This window comes from Sebastes umbrosus, chromosome 5 (assembly GCF_015220745.1).
Source record: "Sebastes umbrosus isolate fSebUmb1 chromosome 5, fSebUmb1.pri, whole genome shotgun sequence".
In the NCBI taxonomy this organism is placed as follows: Eukaryota; Metazoa; Chordata; class Actinopteri; order Perciformes; family Sebastidae; genus Sebastes; species Sebastes umbrosus.
Genome location: NC_051273.1, coordinates 28,971,325 through 28,990,891, shown reverse-complemented (window position 1 = coordinate 28,990,891; position 19,567 = coordinate 28,971,325). Strand labels below are relative to the sequence as shown.

Below are 19,567 nucleotides of genomic sequence, written 5' to 3'. Positions count from 1 at the left end.
TGTCATGAATCAGTCACTTCACTCTAGGAGCAACAAAACGTCCCTGCTGCTGCTTAGCTTAGTTTATTAGCTAGCTGCCGATCATGAAGAAATATTTGAGTAAGTCCACATCTTAAAGTGACACTAATCCAAAACTAGCGCAATTGAGAAAATATGATGACAGATATATCGAGTTTGGTTTTATAAAGAACAGCGACTGGAGACCAAATGCATGCAAGCATGTATCCTCAGGTGCTAGTGAACGAAGCCATGAAGCTAGCCAAGCTAAAGCTACAACTATCTACAGAGCACCCAGAATATCAGGGCAAAACACAAATGTATTAACATGATTCAAATTGAAATGTGTTTCTGCTTATCACTATTAAACAGGTCTGATTTAGGTTGGAAAGTTTTAGATTACCAATAGTTCCAGCGGCATCTAAGAGTACAAATGGCTTATACTTAATTGGTGTTACAATTATGAGGGAGTCCTTGGCAAGTTTTCTCCCCTGTAAGGGTCCCTGGCCCCAAAAAGTTTGAGAACCCCTGCCCTAGTGGAAACACACACAGACTTGAACTTAGATTACATAAAAAAATATGTATATTATCATTATATATAATGTACTGAGGTGAAGGCAGAAATCTCAGAAGCATATACGTCAAAAAATAAAACTAATGGCGTGTCTAGATACCACCAGAGAGAAAATATGTTCTTTCTATTGTAATTTGGGTGAAACTCTGCTTTATTCTTGCACTATATAGTTGGATATGAACAAAGTTAATATCACAACAAAGCAGGTGAAAACAAAAGAAAAATAGAAGCATAGTTACATGCTGTATTTTGTGTGTGTGTGTGTGTGTGTGTGTGTGTGTGTGTGTGTGTGTGTGTGTGTGTGTGTGTGTGTGTGTGTGTGTGTGTGTGTGTGGGTGAGTGAGTGCGTGCGTTCGTGCGTGCGTGCGTGCGTGCGTGCGTGCGTGCGTGCGTGCGTGTGTGGTAACTTGTCAGCATATGTGTTGGCGTAATGATAAACGGCCTCTATGAGGTTTGGCTCATTCGTCACATTCAGGCTGCTCTCATTCCTATTAAGCTGGTAATTGGACTGTGAGCTGCCGATGGATGACTTACAGCATTACCTCATCGCACTGGTCATGTGTGTGTGTTTGTGTGGGCGCACTTGTGTGTGTGTGTGTGTACCGATGACTCATACTAACATCTCATACAAAGACATCTGGAGCCCCAAATTCTTTTACCTCACATACCTACCTCTCTAGGAATTAGGAAAGGGTTTTTTAAGATGGTTTTATTTTCTATATTTTATTTTATTTTATGGTATTTTTTATTTCATTTTATTCGATTTTGTTATTTCTTTATTTTTTGATTAATATTGTTTTATATTGTATTGACATTTTTTATATTCTTTTGTGTAAAATATTGTTTTGTCTTAGTCATTTGATTTCAGGTTCACCATTCAAATACCATAAAGTCTTATTGAAAGGTGCATGAGATGAAAAATACAAATTTATCTAACTTTATTTTGGACGTACATCAGGTAATAATTACAAGTTACCAACAGTGTGTGGTTTATTTGGTTCCTGAAACAAGAATAAAATATGCAAGTTATGGTGAGATAAGCCCATTAGCTCTCAGTGCTGTTTAATCTGTTTTAGTAATTTTTTCTACATATGAATGACTGTATTTTGAGACAGAATTGATATCAAGAAAACAAGTCTTGATTCTAAAATATCTAAAAACAAGCTGTCATTGGAAGATTGTCAGATTGATTGACTGTTTATTAACATGGAGATTTTTTTCATGTGTACCAAACACTAAAATTGCAGCTGCAATATTAAAGAGGAAATGTTTACAGTCATAAATGGATGGAATGAATAATACAGCAGGCTAACAAAACCTAAAATTGCCTGGCATGAAATTCCTCTCCCATGACACACACACATACACACACTGCCTGTCACCTGTCGTCATCCCCTATTCTCCTGAAAGTGAGACATAAAAAGGTCAAGGATATTGCTGCTGTCGCTATTTTGTCCCATTGTAGAGAAATGTTGGAGGTGGGGGGGGTGGTGTAAGATAGAATAAGAGAAGAGATGAGTCCCAGGAGGAGGGAAATAGAGAGAAGATGGAGTCCACCGTGTGAAAGACGGATGGATTGATATTCTGTTGGAGCCGCTATAGACTGAAGGAGACATCACTGTCAGTCCGTCAGGTCATGAAACCCCCCTGAGAACTGACGGACTCTCGCTGCAGTGAGGCAGTAGAGTTGCGGACAGCCTCAGTTTATTACTGACAGCTACACACACACACACACACACACACACACACACACACACACACACAGTGTCCGAGGTCCGCCGGTCTCCAGAGGCGTTACCTTTGTGCTGCTCTGTGTGTGCAGCCATGTGAGTCCAGAGGTTGTCATGGTCCTTCGGTTTACACCGCTGAAGACACACATATATGATGAAGACCCCAAGGTCCCCTTAGTGTGTGTGGCCACCATCCAGCTTTTATTCCCCTGCTCTCCAGTGACCTGACCAATCCTGCATATCACATGCAGTCTGGTCGGTTGTGCTCGGGGACAGGCAGCACTCCCTCCTGTAGGAGAGTGAAGAGCTTATCTCTGTGACTCAAATGTAATATTGATCGGTATGTTTCAATCCCTGAAATAACCCCAAATATGGTTATATATATTGATACCTGTTGGGTCAGTTTTTCTGCTCAATACATTTACTTAAATACATAGCATCACCAGCATCAGGTTTCTACTACCTGATGAGGAAGACATGTACCTGGTGTGCAGCAAAGGTAATCGTAATGCTAACAATACTACTACAGTACTGCTAAGTGCTACAGTATGCACACTGAGCAGATATATACTGTAAACTGTATATGTGTCTAGACGTGTGACATATGGACTTGTGATATGATTTAAAACAAATCAATATCTACTTGTGACCCTTTGTCACAGCCATTGGCTTCAATGTGAACATGAGCTGTGAGCAAAACGTGATTTCTATGCCTCCACGCCGGTGATATTATGTTTTTGTGTTGTTCATATGTACATCTAGTCCATTCTCGTGAACCTGATATCTCAGGAACGTCTTGAAGAAATCTCTTCAAATTTGGCACAAACGTCCTCTTGGACTCAAGGATGAACTGATTAAAATTTGGTGGTCAAGGTCACTATGACCTTACGCCCGTACAATTCTTGTGAAATCTCAGGAACGCCTGGAGGGAATTTCTTCAAATTTGGCACAAACGTCCAATTGGACTCAAGTTTGAACTGATTCCAATTTGGTGGTCAAGGTCAAGGTCACTGTGACCTCACAAAACACATTTTTGGCCATTACTCAAGAATTCATATGCTAATTATGACAATTTCACGCAAATGTCTAACAGGATAAAATGATGAGGTTCTGACATTTTGGACAGACATGGATGTAAACTGCAACTTGACTGGTTGGCGGAGGTATACAACCACGAGGCAGTAAATCTAGTTTGTTCTTAGATTTTAGATTTAGGGGATTTTCCAAGATGGCACCCATTCAATCCAATAAAAGTTTCACACTGGCACACACGCCAAAAAAGTTCTTCAGATTTCTGAATTTCTGGGCCCAAAGAGCTCAACGCTAGGTAGGGCGCAGAGGTAGCCCAGTTATAATATGTCATTGAAAAGTGTGCAAGGAACGCCATTCACTGTTGTTTCTAGGCAACAACAACAGTTGCAGCTGTTATCTCATTGGTTACAAGGTCAAAGTTGAAATAATTTGAACTTTGAGCGCAGCGCTCAGTGGCGATTTCGAGCGGTGCACCATGCCAAGGGGTAGCGCTTCCGCCTAGTCGGGTGGCACCGCTCTCCCCATAGGAAAACAATGCCACAGCCAGCACAAAGCAATGTTGCCACTGATCCTGTGTGGGCAGCTATAGAGTGGTTCTCTGGCTGAGCTTCTGTCTGCATGCACAAATGGCATGAAAATAATGCACTGAATGACATTTACATCTTTTACACAGAACTAATGGCTTAAATCATAATAATTGTGGAAGTTCAATTTTTTATGATCATGAAATATGAAGGCTGATGATAGGCTGCTTTTATTTTATGTTATTTAATTTAAAGGCTTTAATGACCACTGAGCGTCTCCACTCACCTGTGTTTGTCTGTTTCATTCCAGCCCCGGGCGTTCGCCCATCTCCTTCGACCACGAGATCGTGATGATGAACCATGTGTACAAGGAGAGGTTTCCCAAGGTTTGTACTGCACAGACACACTTCCTGTACAGAATAAAGTCACTGTGGATGTAGCAGAGCAGGAACAGGGAGGAGAATACACAGCAAAACCTGGAAACAAGTCACAGGAAAAAAAAGTGTTGTTTACCTTGATTATGTGTTTTGAAAGTTTGAAACTAAAACCAAATTGTAATAAGCAGTTACGTGTATGTAGATCTGTTCACAAAAACAAGTTGATTTTGATGTAGTTTATGTAGATTTAGACATAAAAAGGCTCAATCACTGCTCTTTGCTTGAGGGCTTTTACTTTGAAGCACATGCAGAAAGTGTTGAGTTTGCAGTTACAGCAAATAAATATGACAGTGGTCTATAGAGGCATTAGTCACCTTCCATAACAGATCAAAAGGTCTCAGATTTCAATTTTTATGGCTAGTTTTTATGAATATTTGTTTATATTTCTGTATGAATATGTTATTATGACTGTGTCAGGATGCTTTTATTATCATAATACGACGTATGGAGTCTTTTCTCTTGTGTTTCAAATATTTCTTTAATTATGAAGTATTTCTTTAGAAGAGATTTACTCTAATATATGATTATTATAATGGACTTTTTGGTCCCGTCTGTCTCTCCATATGTCTGGTATGCGTGCACCTCTACTGTGACTCATCCCTCTCCCCCCCCCCCTCCTCTAATCGCCTCCCCCCCCCCGCTCCCCTCACCTCCCCTCAGGCGACGGCTCAAATGGAAGAGCGTCTGGCTGAGCTGCTCTGCGCCTCGGCCCCGGATAAGGTGTGCCCGCTGGCCGACGGGGTCCTGAGCTTCATCCACCATCAGCTGATAGAGCTGTCCAGAGACTGCCTGGAGAAAAGCAGAGAGGGCCTCATCACCTCGCGCTACTTCTACGAGCTCCAGGAGAACCTGGAGAAGCTGCTGCAAGATGTAAGTGGAGCAACAGCTCATTCACTGCCCTGCAGACTGACAGTTGTGTTTTCAAGTAAGCAAAGAGTCTCTTAAAGGTAATAACTATCCTATCTATAACATTTAAATTCATTGGCAAATTGACTGAACTCCTAGTGCATTTTAATATCAAAAAAGTTTCAAAAATATCTTCTCATAAAAGTTAAAAATAGTATATTAAAAAGAAATGTCTTGTAGAAAATACAGAAAAAATTTAGCCTCTCAAGATGGAATATTTGAGGGGAGAAATTATTATTTTAATATATAATATATGTATTTTTTTAATTGTTAAATGGTTACATGACAAGACAAGCTTATTTATGTAGCAGCAGTAAAACCAAAATGCCATTGAAAGTGCTTTACATGAGGGATACAAGGCATTAAAAACAACATTTAAAGGAAAGACTCAAGGAAAAGAGAGTGGAATTAAATGAAATAAAATAAAAACAAAAAACAAAAAAAACATTTGGAGCTATCATGGATGGATAAATTTAGGAGTAAATTAAGTTAATTTATCAAAACACACAAAGTACTTGTGACTAGATAATACCCATTCATCCTTTCAGATTTTGACTCATCATAGCAGGTGAAGCAAAGGTTCTGGCTTTGTGTCAAGTATGTGTCCCAGAAAGTCAAACCTAAATGGAATGCAGCCCTTAAAAATGTGCTTCTCTGAAAACAGTTTTTCCAAAATCACCTCCTAATTCTCTCATTCAGTGTTCCATATAAATTATAATAAACACTGGATAGATTCTTCTATATTGGGCAGTAAATTGAGATTCCAGACCCTTATGAATCAGCATCATTTTGCGTCATCCCTGACAGATGTAGAGTTGCATGACTAATATTCACATCCATCATTGGCAGAGCATTGCATTGTGTCCATGCTGTAGATAAAGCATATTATTCACAAAGAGAACTGAAATGGTTAGGAGTGTATACACTGTATAATGCACTAGGTAGCAAATAGTGAGCAAATTCAGTCTTTATTTTACAGCTCCTACAGTTCCCCAATTATTTCGTAGGAATGAACTATGTAGCTGGTAATTGATGGGCAGGTTCCTGGAAAGGATTATGCAAATTGGTGCGCTCAATTGGTAAACTCCTAATTAATGAATTCCAATTAACTGCTAACATAACCGCTTTTAGTCAGTGCAAGGTTAGGTCAGCTGAACATATAAAAATGCAAACAAATATGAAGAATAGCTTTCAAAAATAAATCAATATTTGCTTATAAACTCAACACAACTAACTGGCCACCATCAAACCTTTATCTTTTTTTAAATCCTGCAATAAGGACCAAACTCCCTTGAATATTTGTAGGATTTAACAGACCCCTAAAATAACAAGTCCTGGATGAAGACATCATGACTATGGCAGCCTCCTGGTCACGCTCAGTTTACCGTGGAACAACTCACGGCGTGACGCGCTCCATCGTTCACTCATCATGGTCACAACCGTCAGCGCCGCGTGATGTCATACGAAGGCACAAAGACCGTGGTCCAGTTGCAAACACATAAAACTCCCTCACACATTCCTTCACAAACACACACACTCCCTCTGTTTATACTGACAAACTCTGATTTCCTAATCTCAGTTTGGCGTGTTGGGACCTCTTTCGACAGTTTTTGTGTGTTCACGCCTGTGTGTCTATGCGTGTGAACGCTGAAGTATATTTACATGTGTGTGGCAGTGGTGACATCTCTATTAGCTCAGTCTCTCAGTGCCTGGGGGGGCGACATTATGGCTCCCACCGGCCTCTTATTGACCTTCTGTTCTACTGGGACACACACACACAAACTATCTCTCCATCATAGACACACACACACACATACGTATATGCAGGCGAGCACGCACACACACATCCTTCCCGATTTTAATTTCACACTCCAGTAGTCACCGGGGGCTGACAGATGACTCTCCCAGACGAACAGGAGGGGTGAAGGAGGTGCAGTCGGAGGGTTTTTTTGGGATGGGCGGGGATTCAGGGGGATTCCTCTGGTTGTGATTGGCCGGCGGGCTCACATGGGAAGAGAGGTGGGTGTACTGTACGTGCATGAAGCCTGTTCGAATGCTTTTGGTGGGCGTGAAGAACTGGACTTGAACACATCTGGAGAAGACGGCGAAGCTGCAATGCGGGCTGGATGATGACATCATCAATTAGGCGGCGTTAGGCTGTTTTTTTCGGGTGGGGGGGGTGGCCAAGTGCAGCAGCAGGTGGAGCAGACCTACAGAGGAGAGGAGAGGATGGAGGCCGTTAGCAGGTGGACGGAGGTGTGAAAACAGCCTCCACGTCTGCGTCTTTTATGGGAATTCCTCGTCTTGTCGTCTTGTTTTTTTGGCGGAAACATGTCTCGCGTCTCGTGGCAGAGGAGGCTGGAGGAGGAGGAGGTGCTGCTGGAGGATGTGATGAGGAGGAGCGAATGGAAGGTGTTCACTCACAGCTGGGAGGAGGAGGAGGAAGAGGCAGACACAGACTTTACAGTTGAGTCCATTTCGGTTTGATCGAGCTTTATTGGCACGTCGAAACGTGTTTACGCTGATGATGACAAAGAAGAAGAAGAGCCGTGTGGCTTCTCTGTAGTTTCAGTCAGACTCCTTAATACTGTTCCACAAATAGTTGGAGGATATCAACTCACTCTAACTTTGAAATCACTTTCATCTCAGCTTTGGTTCTGCTTTAGGTAGTTTTATGGGATACTTCTCGAGCTGCTTGTTCATCTTTTACTGTTTTTAGTGTGCTGTAACTTGCTGTCACAGTCAGGCAAAATACCAGTGATATACACAGAGAGTCCTTGAAATTATTGTTGTTATTTTATTATAATTTACTTGAAACAATAACAGCTTGTTGTAGCTTGTTTTGAAAGTCGTGTGACAGCTTTTGGAAATATTCCATAAAGATAATTGAGCGTGCTCCAGAGGTCAATGACAAATACATTAATTATTCAATCTTCTTGTAATCAGTCAACTGCTGTGGGTGTTTTTTTATCTGTAGCTTGTTAATAATTCAGACTTTTTAATGAGTCATCAGGCCATTTTTACTGGTGGCATGTCGCTGTGATGTATTGTTGTTTTGATAGATTCTTTTGGATCAGTTAATAATGAAGTAGTGGAGGGACAAAATTATTTTTTTTACTTGTGCAGTATACACATTCATGTCTTTGCCTTTTAGATGTTCTACAACTTGAAAGGTGGCCTATGATTAGTTTTTAGTCTTTGGGACATTAAGGACAGGTAGATGGTGCCTTCATTGCTTGGCTATGTGAGTTTAGTTGGGCAACTTTGAGAACTGTTGGACATCCCGGATGTTTTAGTTGTCAGCTCAACCCTTCAGTATCTGGGCAGTGATCTAAACTTGGTTTGATATGCTGGTGTTGTTTAAGGGGTCAGTTCACACAAAAACACATAAAAAAAAAAATCATTGCTCACTTTCCACTTGTCTTATCTGACCTTCAAGACACTTTTGGTTTCATGCAGTGGTGGTAATACGGATATTATTTCTAAATCTATTATATATTATAATTTATTAGGGTATATGTAACTTTATACTGTATCATTATATTAATACATTTGATATGGTAAGTTTTCTGAAAATCAAATTGAGCAGCCATTTATAGAAAAAATAAACAAATGTAAAAGTTTTGTTTTTTTTGGCTGATCTAACTGATCCAACACTGAACATACTTAAAAAATAATCAAGGTACTTCATCACATTGATCCAATGATCCTGTAAGTGCAGACACAACCAGAGATTTTAAAAGAACAGATGCCTGTACCTTAGAATAAACTTTGTAGGAAAATAAAAATATTAAACATTTTATTATTTATAATATTGTCACATATCGCCAACCTCAGATTTGGAATTATCAATCTGCCTCCCAAATTCAATGGAAGTGAATTAAATTTATTTTAATAAGGTGACAAGAATTTCTTCTTATCTTTCTAGAAATAGTGTCAGTGAACTGACCTTTTAACTGTAATTCTACAAAGAAGAACATATAAAAATTGAAAGCCTGTATCTTTGGCTCTCTTCAGGAAATGGAGCCTTCAAGCTCTCCTTTTGTGAAATATTCATAAAACAGGTTTCACACATCCACCATCAGTTCACATCTGTTATAATACCAGGTGTGTTTTCAGTGGACTCTTAAATCTAGTTTTCATCCGTCCACTCCTTGTGGTCTTGAAATGTCTCAGTCCTTTGTCCTCCTTGCTTATCCATTCCTTTATTCATCCATCCGTCCTTCCTCTTCTCGTGTCATGACCCCATTACAGAGCTCGCAGGAGGCCGGCTCACCTCTCCTCCTTCGGTCCTCCTCGGCTCCTGCTCTCGTCTTTTATCTCTCCTCCACCTTTACCCCGTCTCCTTCGTCTCTCTCTTTATTCTCCACTGCTCGTCCTCTCTTCATCTCCCTCATCCATCCCTGTCAGGGGGCCTTAGTGACCTGCCTGGCGGTCACCATGGCAACCTGCATCCAGGCCATCCTCTGCTGGAACCCCTGGAAGACCCCGTTAGACCCCCGTAGGTCACCTGAGGGCAGAGGGGAAGTGCTAATTCAGCTCTGGTGATCTGTCACCAATCGGTCACTCTGGACCTTCAACATGTTTATCAGGGCTCCGATACAGCTGCAAACATCTGGGTTTAATTGGCTCTCAGCTGGACTCAGGTGGAAACATCACCTGCTTAGAGAAAGTGATGAGTACTCCCTAATAGGCTCTACAATAGTTGACGTCACCTCTGTCCCATTCATTTCGAAGGGAACAACACATGATGCTTGATCTCCTGGAATGTCATGCATATTCACATGACGAGTAAACATATTTTCACCTTTGACCATAATCCAATACTCACTTTTTATTGACTGTTTATTTCAGTATAAAATACATGAATGTAACCATAAGCATGAATGAAAAGATCATTTTTATCCCTTGTGGTTTGGACCTTAACCTATTTATTCTAACTATAATTTTTAAACGTAACTATTACACATTAAATGACAAAAATATTAATGTTATTTATTTAAAAATTATCAAAAATGCTCAAATTTCACACTTGACATTTGTGCACCAGGTGTGACAAGATTTTAATTAAAAAATCTGAATTATTGCTCACCATGTATGAAATCCATAAAATAACACAGTACTGTAATTGTTATTGTCCAGATGTAAGGGCATCAGAATGGAAATGATAAAAAAAATTCTAAATGATAAAAATTCTTCCCTTTTGTCTACTTTTTAATTTTTATATTTTTTATTCACATGATCAAAATCAGTATATATGAATATCAATATATGAGTTACTGAGCGGGACATTTTACAGTGTGACAATCTTGTCAAAAAGACACTAACAGCAAATACTAAATTTGTTTTTTAAAAGGTAAACTTCCTACAACATAAATCTAACAATAATATCAAAAAGACTCAAATATATAAAGATGTTGCCTTAAAACAGTCAGAAAGTGAATATTGTATGATTATATCTGCATGATACATGTCAAATGTTTTAATGATTTTAATAAATGTCCCCTGAATTTCAGCATTACATTATTTTTTATAGTTAAAAATAGCCTTTATGTAAAAGTTTATCCTTCATTTACAGTGTGTCTAAACAATGCGAGAAAAGATTTTTCCAACCGATATTTATGTAAAAATATGTAACTCTAATATACACCATGTACGCAGACACAATGTATTTGTGATAATCTAAAATCTGCAGATTATATCACACAGCACACACACGCATACAAGCTGTTAAAGCCCATTTTCTATACTGTGTATGTATCCACTAGGGAATCTCTCTCACATTAGACATGCAGAGTGAATATACAGTCTGTCTCACACACAACACACTCACTTACACACACACACACACACTTTGACTGGTTAATTAGCCGCTGCGCAGTGGGAGTCCGTCCCTCAGCTGTCCATTACTCACCGATCACTGGCCTGTACAGTCACCTCACACACACACACATTCAGTCTCCTTCACGCTTACATATATGCTTCCTAATACATATTTAGCGTGCACATACAGTATATTCAGTATGTAGACCCCACCCCCCTCCCCTCGTGGTTTCATTACAGTTATAAATAATTCAGGAGTGGGTCGGGGCCCCCGTTCCTCCTGCGTCTGTCAGCACGCCTCTGCTAGACAAACAGCAGCGAGCTGCCCATGCTTTGTTTATGAGCCACCGCCTACTCTCTGTCTGACACATTCATACAGTACATACATTATAGAAACATACATACATGCTGCATTCATTCATTCATACACACACACACACATGAGACATTACCCCCTGTGAATGAGACATGTTTTACAGTGGGTGGTTTGTAATTGTCACAGCTTCCACTTTTCACCCACACACACACTCACACACTTTTCTTCCAGCCCATTTCTTTCCGGGGATCAGTGTTTGCTCCAGATGCGTCTCCAGTCAGTTACAGTGGATTGCTGGGTAAATTGCTCTGTCTCCACGCTGACAGACATTTCACGGTGGATATCAGGGAGCGAGGCGGAGGTCGTTCTGATTTAGATTACCTCTCAGGTGTCACTGAGGGACGGACTCCACCGTCCGTTTGTCCTCAAGCTGCTGTTGTGCTTTGTTTGTGAAGGACGACCACAGTAATAAGAGACATTCTCTGCACGGCGTCAAGGTCACAGAAGATTTCATGATGATAAATTATTGAAAATATGATTAAAAATAATGAATAGATATTATTGTGAGGGGTCAGTCATCTCCCACTCAGAATCTAATTGAGTACTTTCGTGTTGAGTGAAAATCTCTCTCTAAAGAATTTGAAAATGAACATATAAATTGAAGGTGAAATGTTTTCCCTCATGCTGCTGCTATGCTAACCTTCCCCCCTATTGTGTTGTCTTTGTTTGTCCAGGCTCACGAGCGCTCGGAGAGCGTGGAGGTTACCTTCGTCACGCAACTCGTCAGGAAGCTGATGATCATCATCGCCCGGCCAGCGCGTCTGCTGGAGTGTCTGGTGAGAAAAACACGGACAGCCACACGATCATTGAATGCCCCACATTCACTGACTGATTGACTAACTGACTGACTGACTATGGTCATATTGTTGAAACACACAAAAGATCAGTTAGAAAGAAATGAGCTTACTAGACCTCTGTAGCCCGCTGCTCATCTCTGCTGCACGCTCGAGGCTCCAGTCTACATGGCTTGTGGTAAAGTTCTAAGATGAAAACTCAGACTGGACAACGCCGTGGTAGCGACATGTCAATCACAAGGTAGCCACACCCTAAACCATACCCTGCTTTAAGGTCTATTTGACTCTAAATGCCATAATAAATAACCATAATTTACTAAATGAACATCATGCTGTATTGAAGAAGAAACTAGCGATTGAGACCATAAACTCAAGTTTACAATGTTTACTGATGTAGACTTCTATACAATCGGACTTCTTTTTGCAACCAGAGGAGTCGCCCCCTGCTGGCTATTAGAAAGAATGCAGGTTTACGGCACTTAGCATTGGCTTCACTTGTCAGACCCGGAGGTTGTCCACTGATAATACCATAACCCACCCAAATCGTCACTGGTCGAGTTGCATTGTGGGTAATGGAGGTGCCAAATTTTGACAATGCGTGGAATAAAAAAAGACTGGATCTGTTTCATCAATTTGAAGACTTTTGATACATTTTCTGCCACTTATTAAATCTACTCCGCTACATGTCAGAGAGAAATATCATATTTTTTACTAGGGGTGTGAGAAAATATCGAATATCGCGATATTACAGTATGTTTGCTGATACTGTATTGATTCTCAAAAACACAGTTTTAATTTTTAACTAATAGTTTACATGCAAAGATGAACTCAGTCAATACTTTATTTCATATGCGAAGAGATGCATCCTCTCAAAGTAGTGCTATGATGTTGGATGTTACAGGGACTGTGATACATGCAGAAGCAGATCCCACTTTATAAAAAAGTTTAAAAATGTACTCAGATTTTATGCATATGGTGATGTGTTCTTTATATAAAATATCGCAATATATTGAACCGTGACCCGTGTATCATGATACGTATCGTATCGCATGAGTCTTGCCAATTTTTCTGCTCTATATTTATCCGTCTGATAATACGCAAAGCATTTATTAAGCTCATAAAATCTGATGCATTTTTACTACTATTAAACTACCAACAGTATAAAGTAGTTAAAATGAGCTCCACCTTGGCCAACTGCTGCATACACATTCATGCATCATAACACCCATAACACACAATACAAACATGGCAATCCTTATCTATAAAGCCTTATATTAGACATATGTGTTATAGTAAGATTAAATCATGTGTCGTATTGATTTAGTGTAGAAAACGTCTCGTGTTTTAATCAGCCTCGTACTGGTTGGTTATCCTCAACAGTCATTCTAGAGTAGCTTTTACATTTTAATCAGATTACTGCGCTGTGGTGTAAATTAGAGTCTGTTTGAAAGATTGCCATGAAAAATATGACCAGTATTAACTGGAATAGCTTTTTCATATTGCACAGCTCGACTCCACGCATGGTTAATAAACAATCTAGAGCTTCCTGCTCCCCGGTGTGAAATGATTCAACCACAGCGATTCATTTATGGACTTCCTCTGAGCATTTTACATCAGCCTAACGTACACACACACACACACATTAACACCTCTCAGCTGGTAAGGCAGCGTTTTATATATGAACTGCAGGGCCACTTTCTCCATCCTCCGCTCAGAGCTCCAGATGGTGCACATTTGGGGTCAAACAGGTGAATCCGACTTTGTCTAAAGCCCAGAAATGAGGGGAAAAGTGAAGAGTTGAGAATAGATAAAGACCGAGTGGAGAAATAGAAACAAGTGTAGAAGACAGAGGGATAATTGGATGAGCAGTGGAGGATGAAGAGGAGGGTGGAGGGGAGGACGGGGAGGACGGGGAGGATGGGGAGGATGCCCCGGTGCTGTTCACATTGGTAGTTTTGACTAATCACATGCAGCTGAAGCTGTGACACCGTACAGGATGGGTTTCTACAAATGGAAGCACACAGATAGAGGAGGGGGAAGGCAGTGTGTGTTTACATGAATACAGTATATGCTGTACAGTATGTGTGTGTTGCACATGTGTAACAGCAGTGGTCTGTACTGTATGTCTTTGTCAGAGGACACTGGAGTTAAATTGAGGTGTGCGAGAACAAAAACCTCTGTCCTCCTCTCATGTCTTTGTCTATCCAGTCATCTCTGCTGTTGTTGTAGAGGCCACAGTTTATTATCCAATCAGAAAACCTTTTTATTGTTGGACACTGCGGACTCTATGCATCACAACCAGCAAAGTGGTGGTCATTGTTGTTGTTGTTGTTGTCGTCTTGGAGGTTGGCAAACAGGACTGCAGTCAGGACCATTCAAGGCTGAATGTAAAAGGGTTTGAGACAAAGACAAAGACTGACAAAAACCTTCAAAACCACATTTTTAATCACTTGGATTTTAGTGTGATAGGAAAAGGAAATCATCAGTGATCGGGTCTATATTCCTGAATTGAAAAAAATTGTACTTTCCTTACAGTCAAACAGTGACTGGAAATTACCACAATTCATAAAACAAAAAGGAAATGTCTTGCAAAATTGCCACCTTTCACATCTTGGAGCTTAGGTAAGGTACAGTGTGTAGGGTTTGGTGGCATCTAGTGGTGTGGTTGCAGATTGCAACCAACTGAATACCCGCTCCCTATGTAGATATGAAGGGATCATTCTAAGCTAACGAAAACACAATGTTTCTTAGTTTCAGGTGGTTATACACTTATGAAAACATAGTTCTGAATATTATATTCCATTTCTGCTAATAGATCCCCTGAAATGTTACACACTGGTCCTTTAAGTGATAAATGTTGAAGATGCTCCTGTCACTCTATTAACAGAATACATACCTCTCAAGTATTATTAACACCCAAGACCATCTGCAAACAGGAATTTGCATGAAGGCTAAACAAAAAAATGTATCCAATAATAAAGAAAGTTAAAGTCAGAGTTACTAACTTACTGCAGTCTGTCTGGCAACGCACCTCATTTTATATTCAGATGGAAATAAACAGCCTGAGCTGGATTTCAAACAGCAGCACCAAAAAGTGATGCAAAACATTCATGACATTAATACATATTTTTGTAAATATTTATCGTTCGTGTTAGTGTCTGCCATTTTACAAGCTTAAATCTTCGCCTTTCATTTTTCCCTATGTCCCTCCATCCCTTATCTCATTCCCTCCGAAACTCCATCCTTCCATCCTGCGTCCTCTCTCCCTTCACTCCATCCATCCTTCCTCCTCCCTTCCTCCCCTGCAGGAGTTTGACCCCGAAGAGTTCTACCATTTGTTGGAAGCAGCAGAGGGCCATGCTAAGGAGGGCCAGGGCATCAAGTCCGACATCCCCCGATACATCATCAGCCAGCTGGGCCTCACCAGGGACCCCCTGGAGGGTAACGCCATCTCACACTCCAAGTTTTATTTCATTTAATTTTTTTGTGTAGTGAGATCAGATTGAAAACATGTTTCTTTATTTATTTTCTACATATAAGTATCTCCTGTTCTGGCTCTGTTTGGTAACTGATACTTGTGTGTGTCTCTCTGTAGAAATGGCCCAGCTGAGCAGCTATGACAGCGGGAACCCAGAAACCCCAGAGACTGATGACTCAGTGGATGTGAGCACATAATCATATCATTATCATGTTTAATAGGCGTAATGTCCGTCAGCATAAAGTAATAAAACACTCTATCTGCAAAAGGAAATTATCTCTTTAATTAACATGCATTTCATTTTTTTTGAAAATGTGATTAACCAAAAAGGATGAGCCTTAGTTAGTGCATAAATAAATGAGGTTGTGGCTTCTTCCCATCCCTTTTTTAGTTCTAAACATGCTCATTTATATTTCATGTGTTTCAGGTTCAAAGCACCACAGTCCCAGCAGTTCCTCCACAGCCTAAAACCAAAGCACCTCGAGAGGAAGACTTTGAAAACATCAAGCTCATCAGTAACGGCGCCTACGGGTGAGACGGCATCCCATCTACATCTTTTAATATTCTAATATTAAAACATGATTTCTACATTGCGAAATAACACATCAACAGTTTAAGAGAAGGTGCTGAATGAAACTGATATATTGTTTCTGACTGTCTTTCCTTTCGCATGCAGCACTGTGTTTCTGGTGCGTCACAAGGAGACCCGGCAGCGTTTCGCCATGAAGAAGATCAACAAGCAGAACCTGATTCTGAGGAACCAGATCCAGCAGGCCTTCGTGGAGCGAGACATCCTGACGTTCGCAGAGAACCCGTTTGTTGTCTCCATGTTCTGTTCCTTTGAGACCAGGAGACATCTCTGCATGGTGATGGAGTACGTGGAGGGTAAGATAGTCATCATTATAGCTACAGTTGATTGTTATTGTCATTGGTAGTAGCTGCATTGTGTTTAATACGTGAGTGTCGTCTGTAGGTGGAGACTGCGCCACGCTGCTGAAGAATATCGGGGCTCTGCCGGTCGATATGGCTCGTATGTACTTTGCAGAGACCGTCCTCGCATTAGAGTATCTTCACAACTATGGCATCGTACACCGAGACCTGAAACCTGACAAGTAAGACACAAACACACATCTTATTTTAATTTTGAGAAAACAACTTTTAAAGATATGGATTGTAAAAGTCCATACATTTTGAAGACACTACAGGTGAATGGGGTAAACACTCTCAACTAATCACCATGAAACCTCCCCAGTTGAATAATTAAATTAAAACAATTAGTTTTTGTACTACAAGTTTTCTGAAATGTTATGTTTAAATATGCAAATAAGGCATTATCTAATGCTAACTATTGTTGAATTTAGGAGAAATCTACAGACACAAATAAACAAAATGTTATAAAATAAACACCTAAATGTGTATTTTGGATGTTTTCTTTCCACTAGTCTGAAAGAAGACAAGCAAAATCTCAAAATTGATCAGCATGAAAAACAATATTTTTTCCTGAGGTGTCTCCCCTTAAAGGATGTGTTGTCTCATTGTATTACCTATTATCACAGAGTAATGATATTTAAGAGAATTTATCAGTTAAGACGAAGCAGTATTCGGGCTCAAACCTTTTATATTCTCTCCTGCAGTCTACTCATCACCTCCATGGGACACATTAAGCTGACAGACTTCGGCCTCTCAAAGATCGGTTTGATGAGTTTGACCACGAACCTGTATGAAGGACACATAGAGAAAGACACCAGAGAGTTCCTTGATAAACAGGTACCGTCTTACATCTTTACATTCTTCTTTTTTTGTAGTATTTGTGGCCCAAAATGATGAAATTTGTAACAACTTTTCCAAAATATTTTGGGTTTTTTTGTGTTATTTTGTGATAAATGTGATAATATTTAAAAACTGCAAAATAGCAGCTGATATAAGAGTTACTGATAATAATAAAAATGTCCATAGGCATTTCTTTTAGCCGCTAGCCTGTGCAGTTAGCTTGCCAGAAAGTTAAATGCACCTCTGTAACTTTTTGCCGCCTGCTGTGATTGTTAAAATTGGCAAGCATTCTTTCAGTTCCACATTTTTTTGCAGAAAATATGCAAGATCATATAGATTCTGCAGGGATTGGTTGAATTTGGCTTAATTTTTACGACTGCTTCGTTCGTGTCCTGAGCTGATTTTCTGTGCCCTGATGCCTCTTCAGGTGTGTGGCACTCCAGAGTACATCGCCCCAGAGGTGATCCTGCGTCAGGGCTACGGGAAGCCGGTGGACTGGTGGGCAATGGGAGTCATCCTCTACGAGTTCCTGGTGGGCTGTGCGCCCTTCTTCGGAGACACACCAGAGGAGCTGTTTGGTCAGGTCATCAGTGGTGAGTAGCAGCGCTGACAATCAAACAGATCCTATTTTTTGTGGTCTTGGCCATTATTACAACCAGTTTAGACATTTTACTCAGTAGCATCGTTGTAGAGTAACACCAGTAGACGGCCACTTTACAGCCGCCACATAAGACAGTGGGGCCCGGTCACACCAGAATTTTTAACAGCGAAATGTCAAATAAAAGAAGCTGTCGTTGTATCAGTGTGGCGCCATCCAATTAAGTATAAACTGCTCCACAAAAGAAGGGTCACCCAAGGGGTCACGGACTAATGGGATCTGAAAAATCACAAAGCACATTGCCGCTTGACACATTGATTGCTAGAACTTTCCATAATCTTCAAGTGTAGTCTAACAACTCAATATTATTCAAGTTAAATAGCCAGAAAAAGGGGAAATCAGTTGTTTGAGATTGCAAGTAGACGTTCAATTAAAGGGGTCACAAGTCAAAAATGGTGTCAACCACTGATCTAAACCCAGCGGGCAACATCCGGGTCTGAAAAGTGAAGCCAATGCTGAAGTGCCTTAAACTTGCATTCTTTCTAACAGCCAGCAGGGGGCGACTCCTCTGGTTGCAAAAAGAAGTCTGATTGTATAGAAGTCTATGAGAAAATGATCCTACTTCTCACTTGATTTATTATCTCAGTAAACATTGTAAACAGTACATCATTTGTTGTCATGACAGGCACACATGGTAGACAAAAGTATTAAAACAAGACCCAGAATGAATCGTCTGAATCACTTGAGTTTTCTGAACTTTAGGTTACTGTGTGAAGAATAGTTTGTTGTACGGAAAAAAAGTCTTTAGGAAAAAGTGAATATATTCTTATAATGTGGATCAGATGCTTAATAATGGATGGTGTCTAGTTCCTGTTCTCCAGTGAAGGTGTTGTTACAGTATGTCTGTGTTTCGTTGTGAATGTTTTATGTTGGAGCCATCCAGGCTGACTTGATAAACTCATCAGAAATGGACAGATAGAGATGTTACTCTACTGCAGAGAAGCACAGGGTCGACTTACACGGAACACACAATCAATTGTGATTTCTCCTCCGCGCTCTTTCCTCCTTTGAATTCCCTTTGATGAAAGGGCAAGTCAATGATCATAAACCTGTATTGATCCCTGCATGTCTCTTTTATGACCGTCTGAGTCCGTCTCTCCATATTGATGCACCGCGGTGATAAAGAACTGAGGGCCTCCTTTAGCCTTGAATATATTTTTTTTTATCTGTGTTGAGGATATTTGTCAGTCCGGTGCATCGTGTAGAGCTCTGGGGTCCCATCTGTGGAACGAAAGGAACTATAAACAAAAAGTACTAAGACTAGTTGTAGCAGGATTAATGTACACAGAGAAACAACATGTTGGTGGGAAGATGGACATGTGTTTGATAAGATAAAAGCATGTGAGATTTCTAAAACCAACATAGCGGCTACTGGTAGATTAAAGGATCATTCTGGATGAACTATTGTTTTTTTTTTTCCAACTTGTCTAATTGTCTACTCCTTTCTTATTGTTTCTTGTCCTGTCAG

The 19,567-nt window shown here is 40.3% G+C and overlaps 1 protein-coding gene across 13 annotated transcripts in view; it reads left to right on the top strand.

Moving 5' to 3' along the window:
- The window catches only part of mast2 (microtubule associated serine/threonine kinase 2), a 212,974-nt gene that overhangs the window by 176,859 nt on the left and 16,548 nt on the right, over positions 1–19,567 (top strand). For all 13 annotated transcript variants that reach the window (XM_037770190.1, XM_037770201.1, XM_037770189.1 and 10 more), the window contains 10 exons: positions 4,168–4,243; positions 4,955–5,164; positions 12,074–12,175; positions 15,502–15,634; positions 15,789–15,856; positions 16,099–16,202; positions 16,348–16,556; positions 16,645–16,783; positions 17,306–17,438; positions 17,869–18,034. In XM_037770190.1, the coding sequence (XP_037626118.1) occupies positions 4,168–4,243; positions 4,955–5,164; positions 12,074–12,175; positions 15,502–15,634; positions 15,789–15,856; positions 16,099–16,202; positions 16,348–16,556; positions 16,645–16,783; positions 17,306–17,438; positions 17,869–18,034 (1,340 nt within the window). The remainder of the gene's footprint in view (positions 1–4,167; positions 4,244–4,954; positions 5,165–12,073; positions 12,176–15,501; positions 15,635–15,788; positions 15,857–16,098; positions 16,203–16,347; positions 16,557–16,644; positions 16,784–17,305; positions 17,439–17,868; positions 18,035–19,567) is intronic.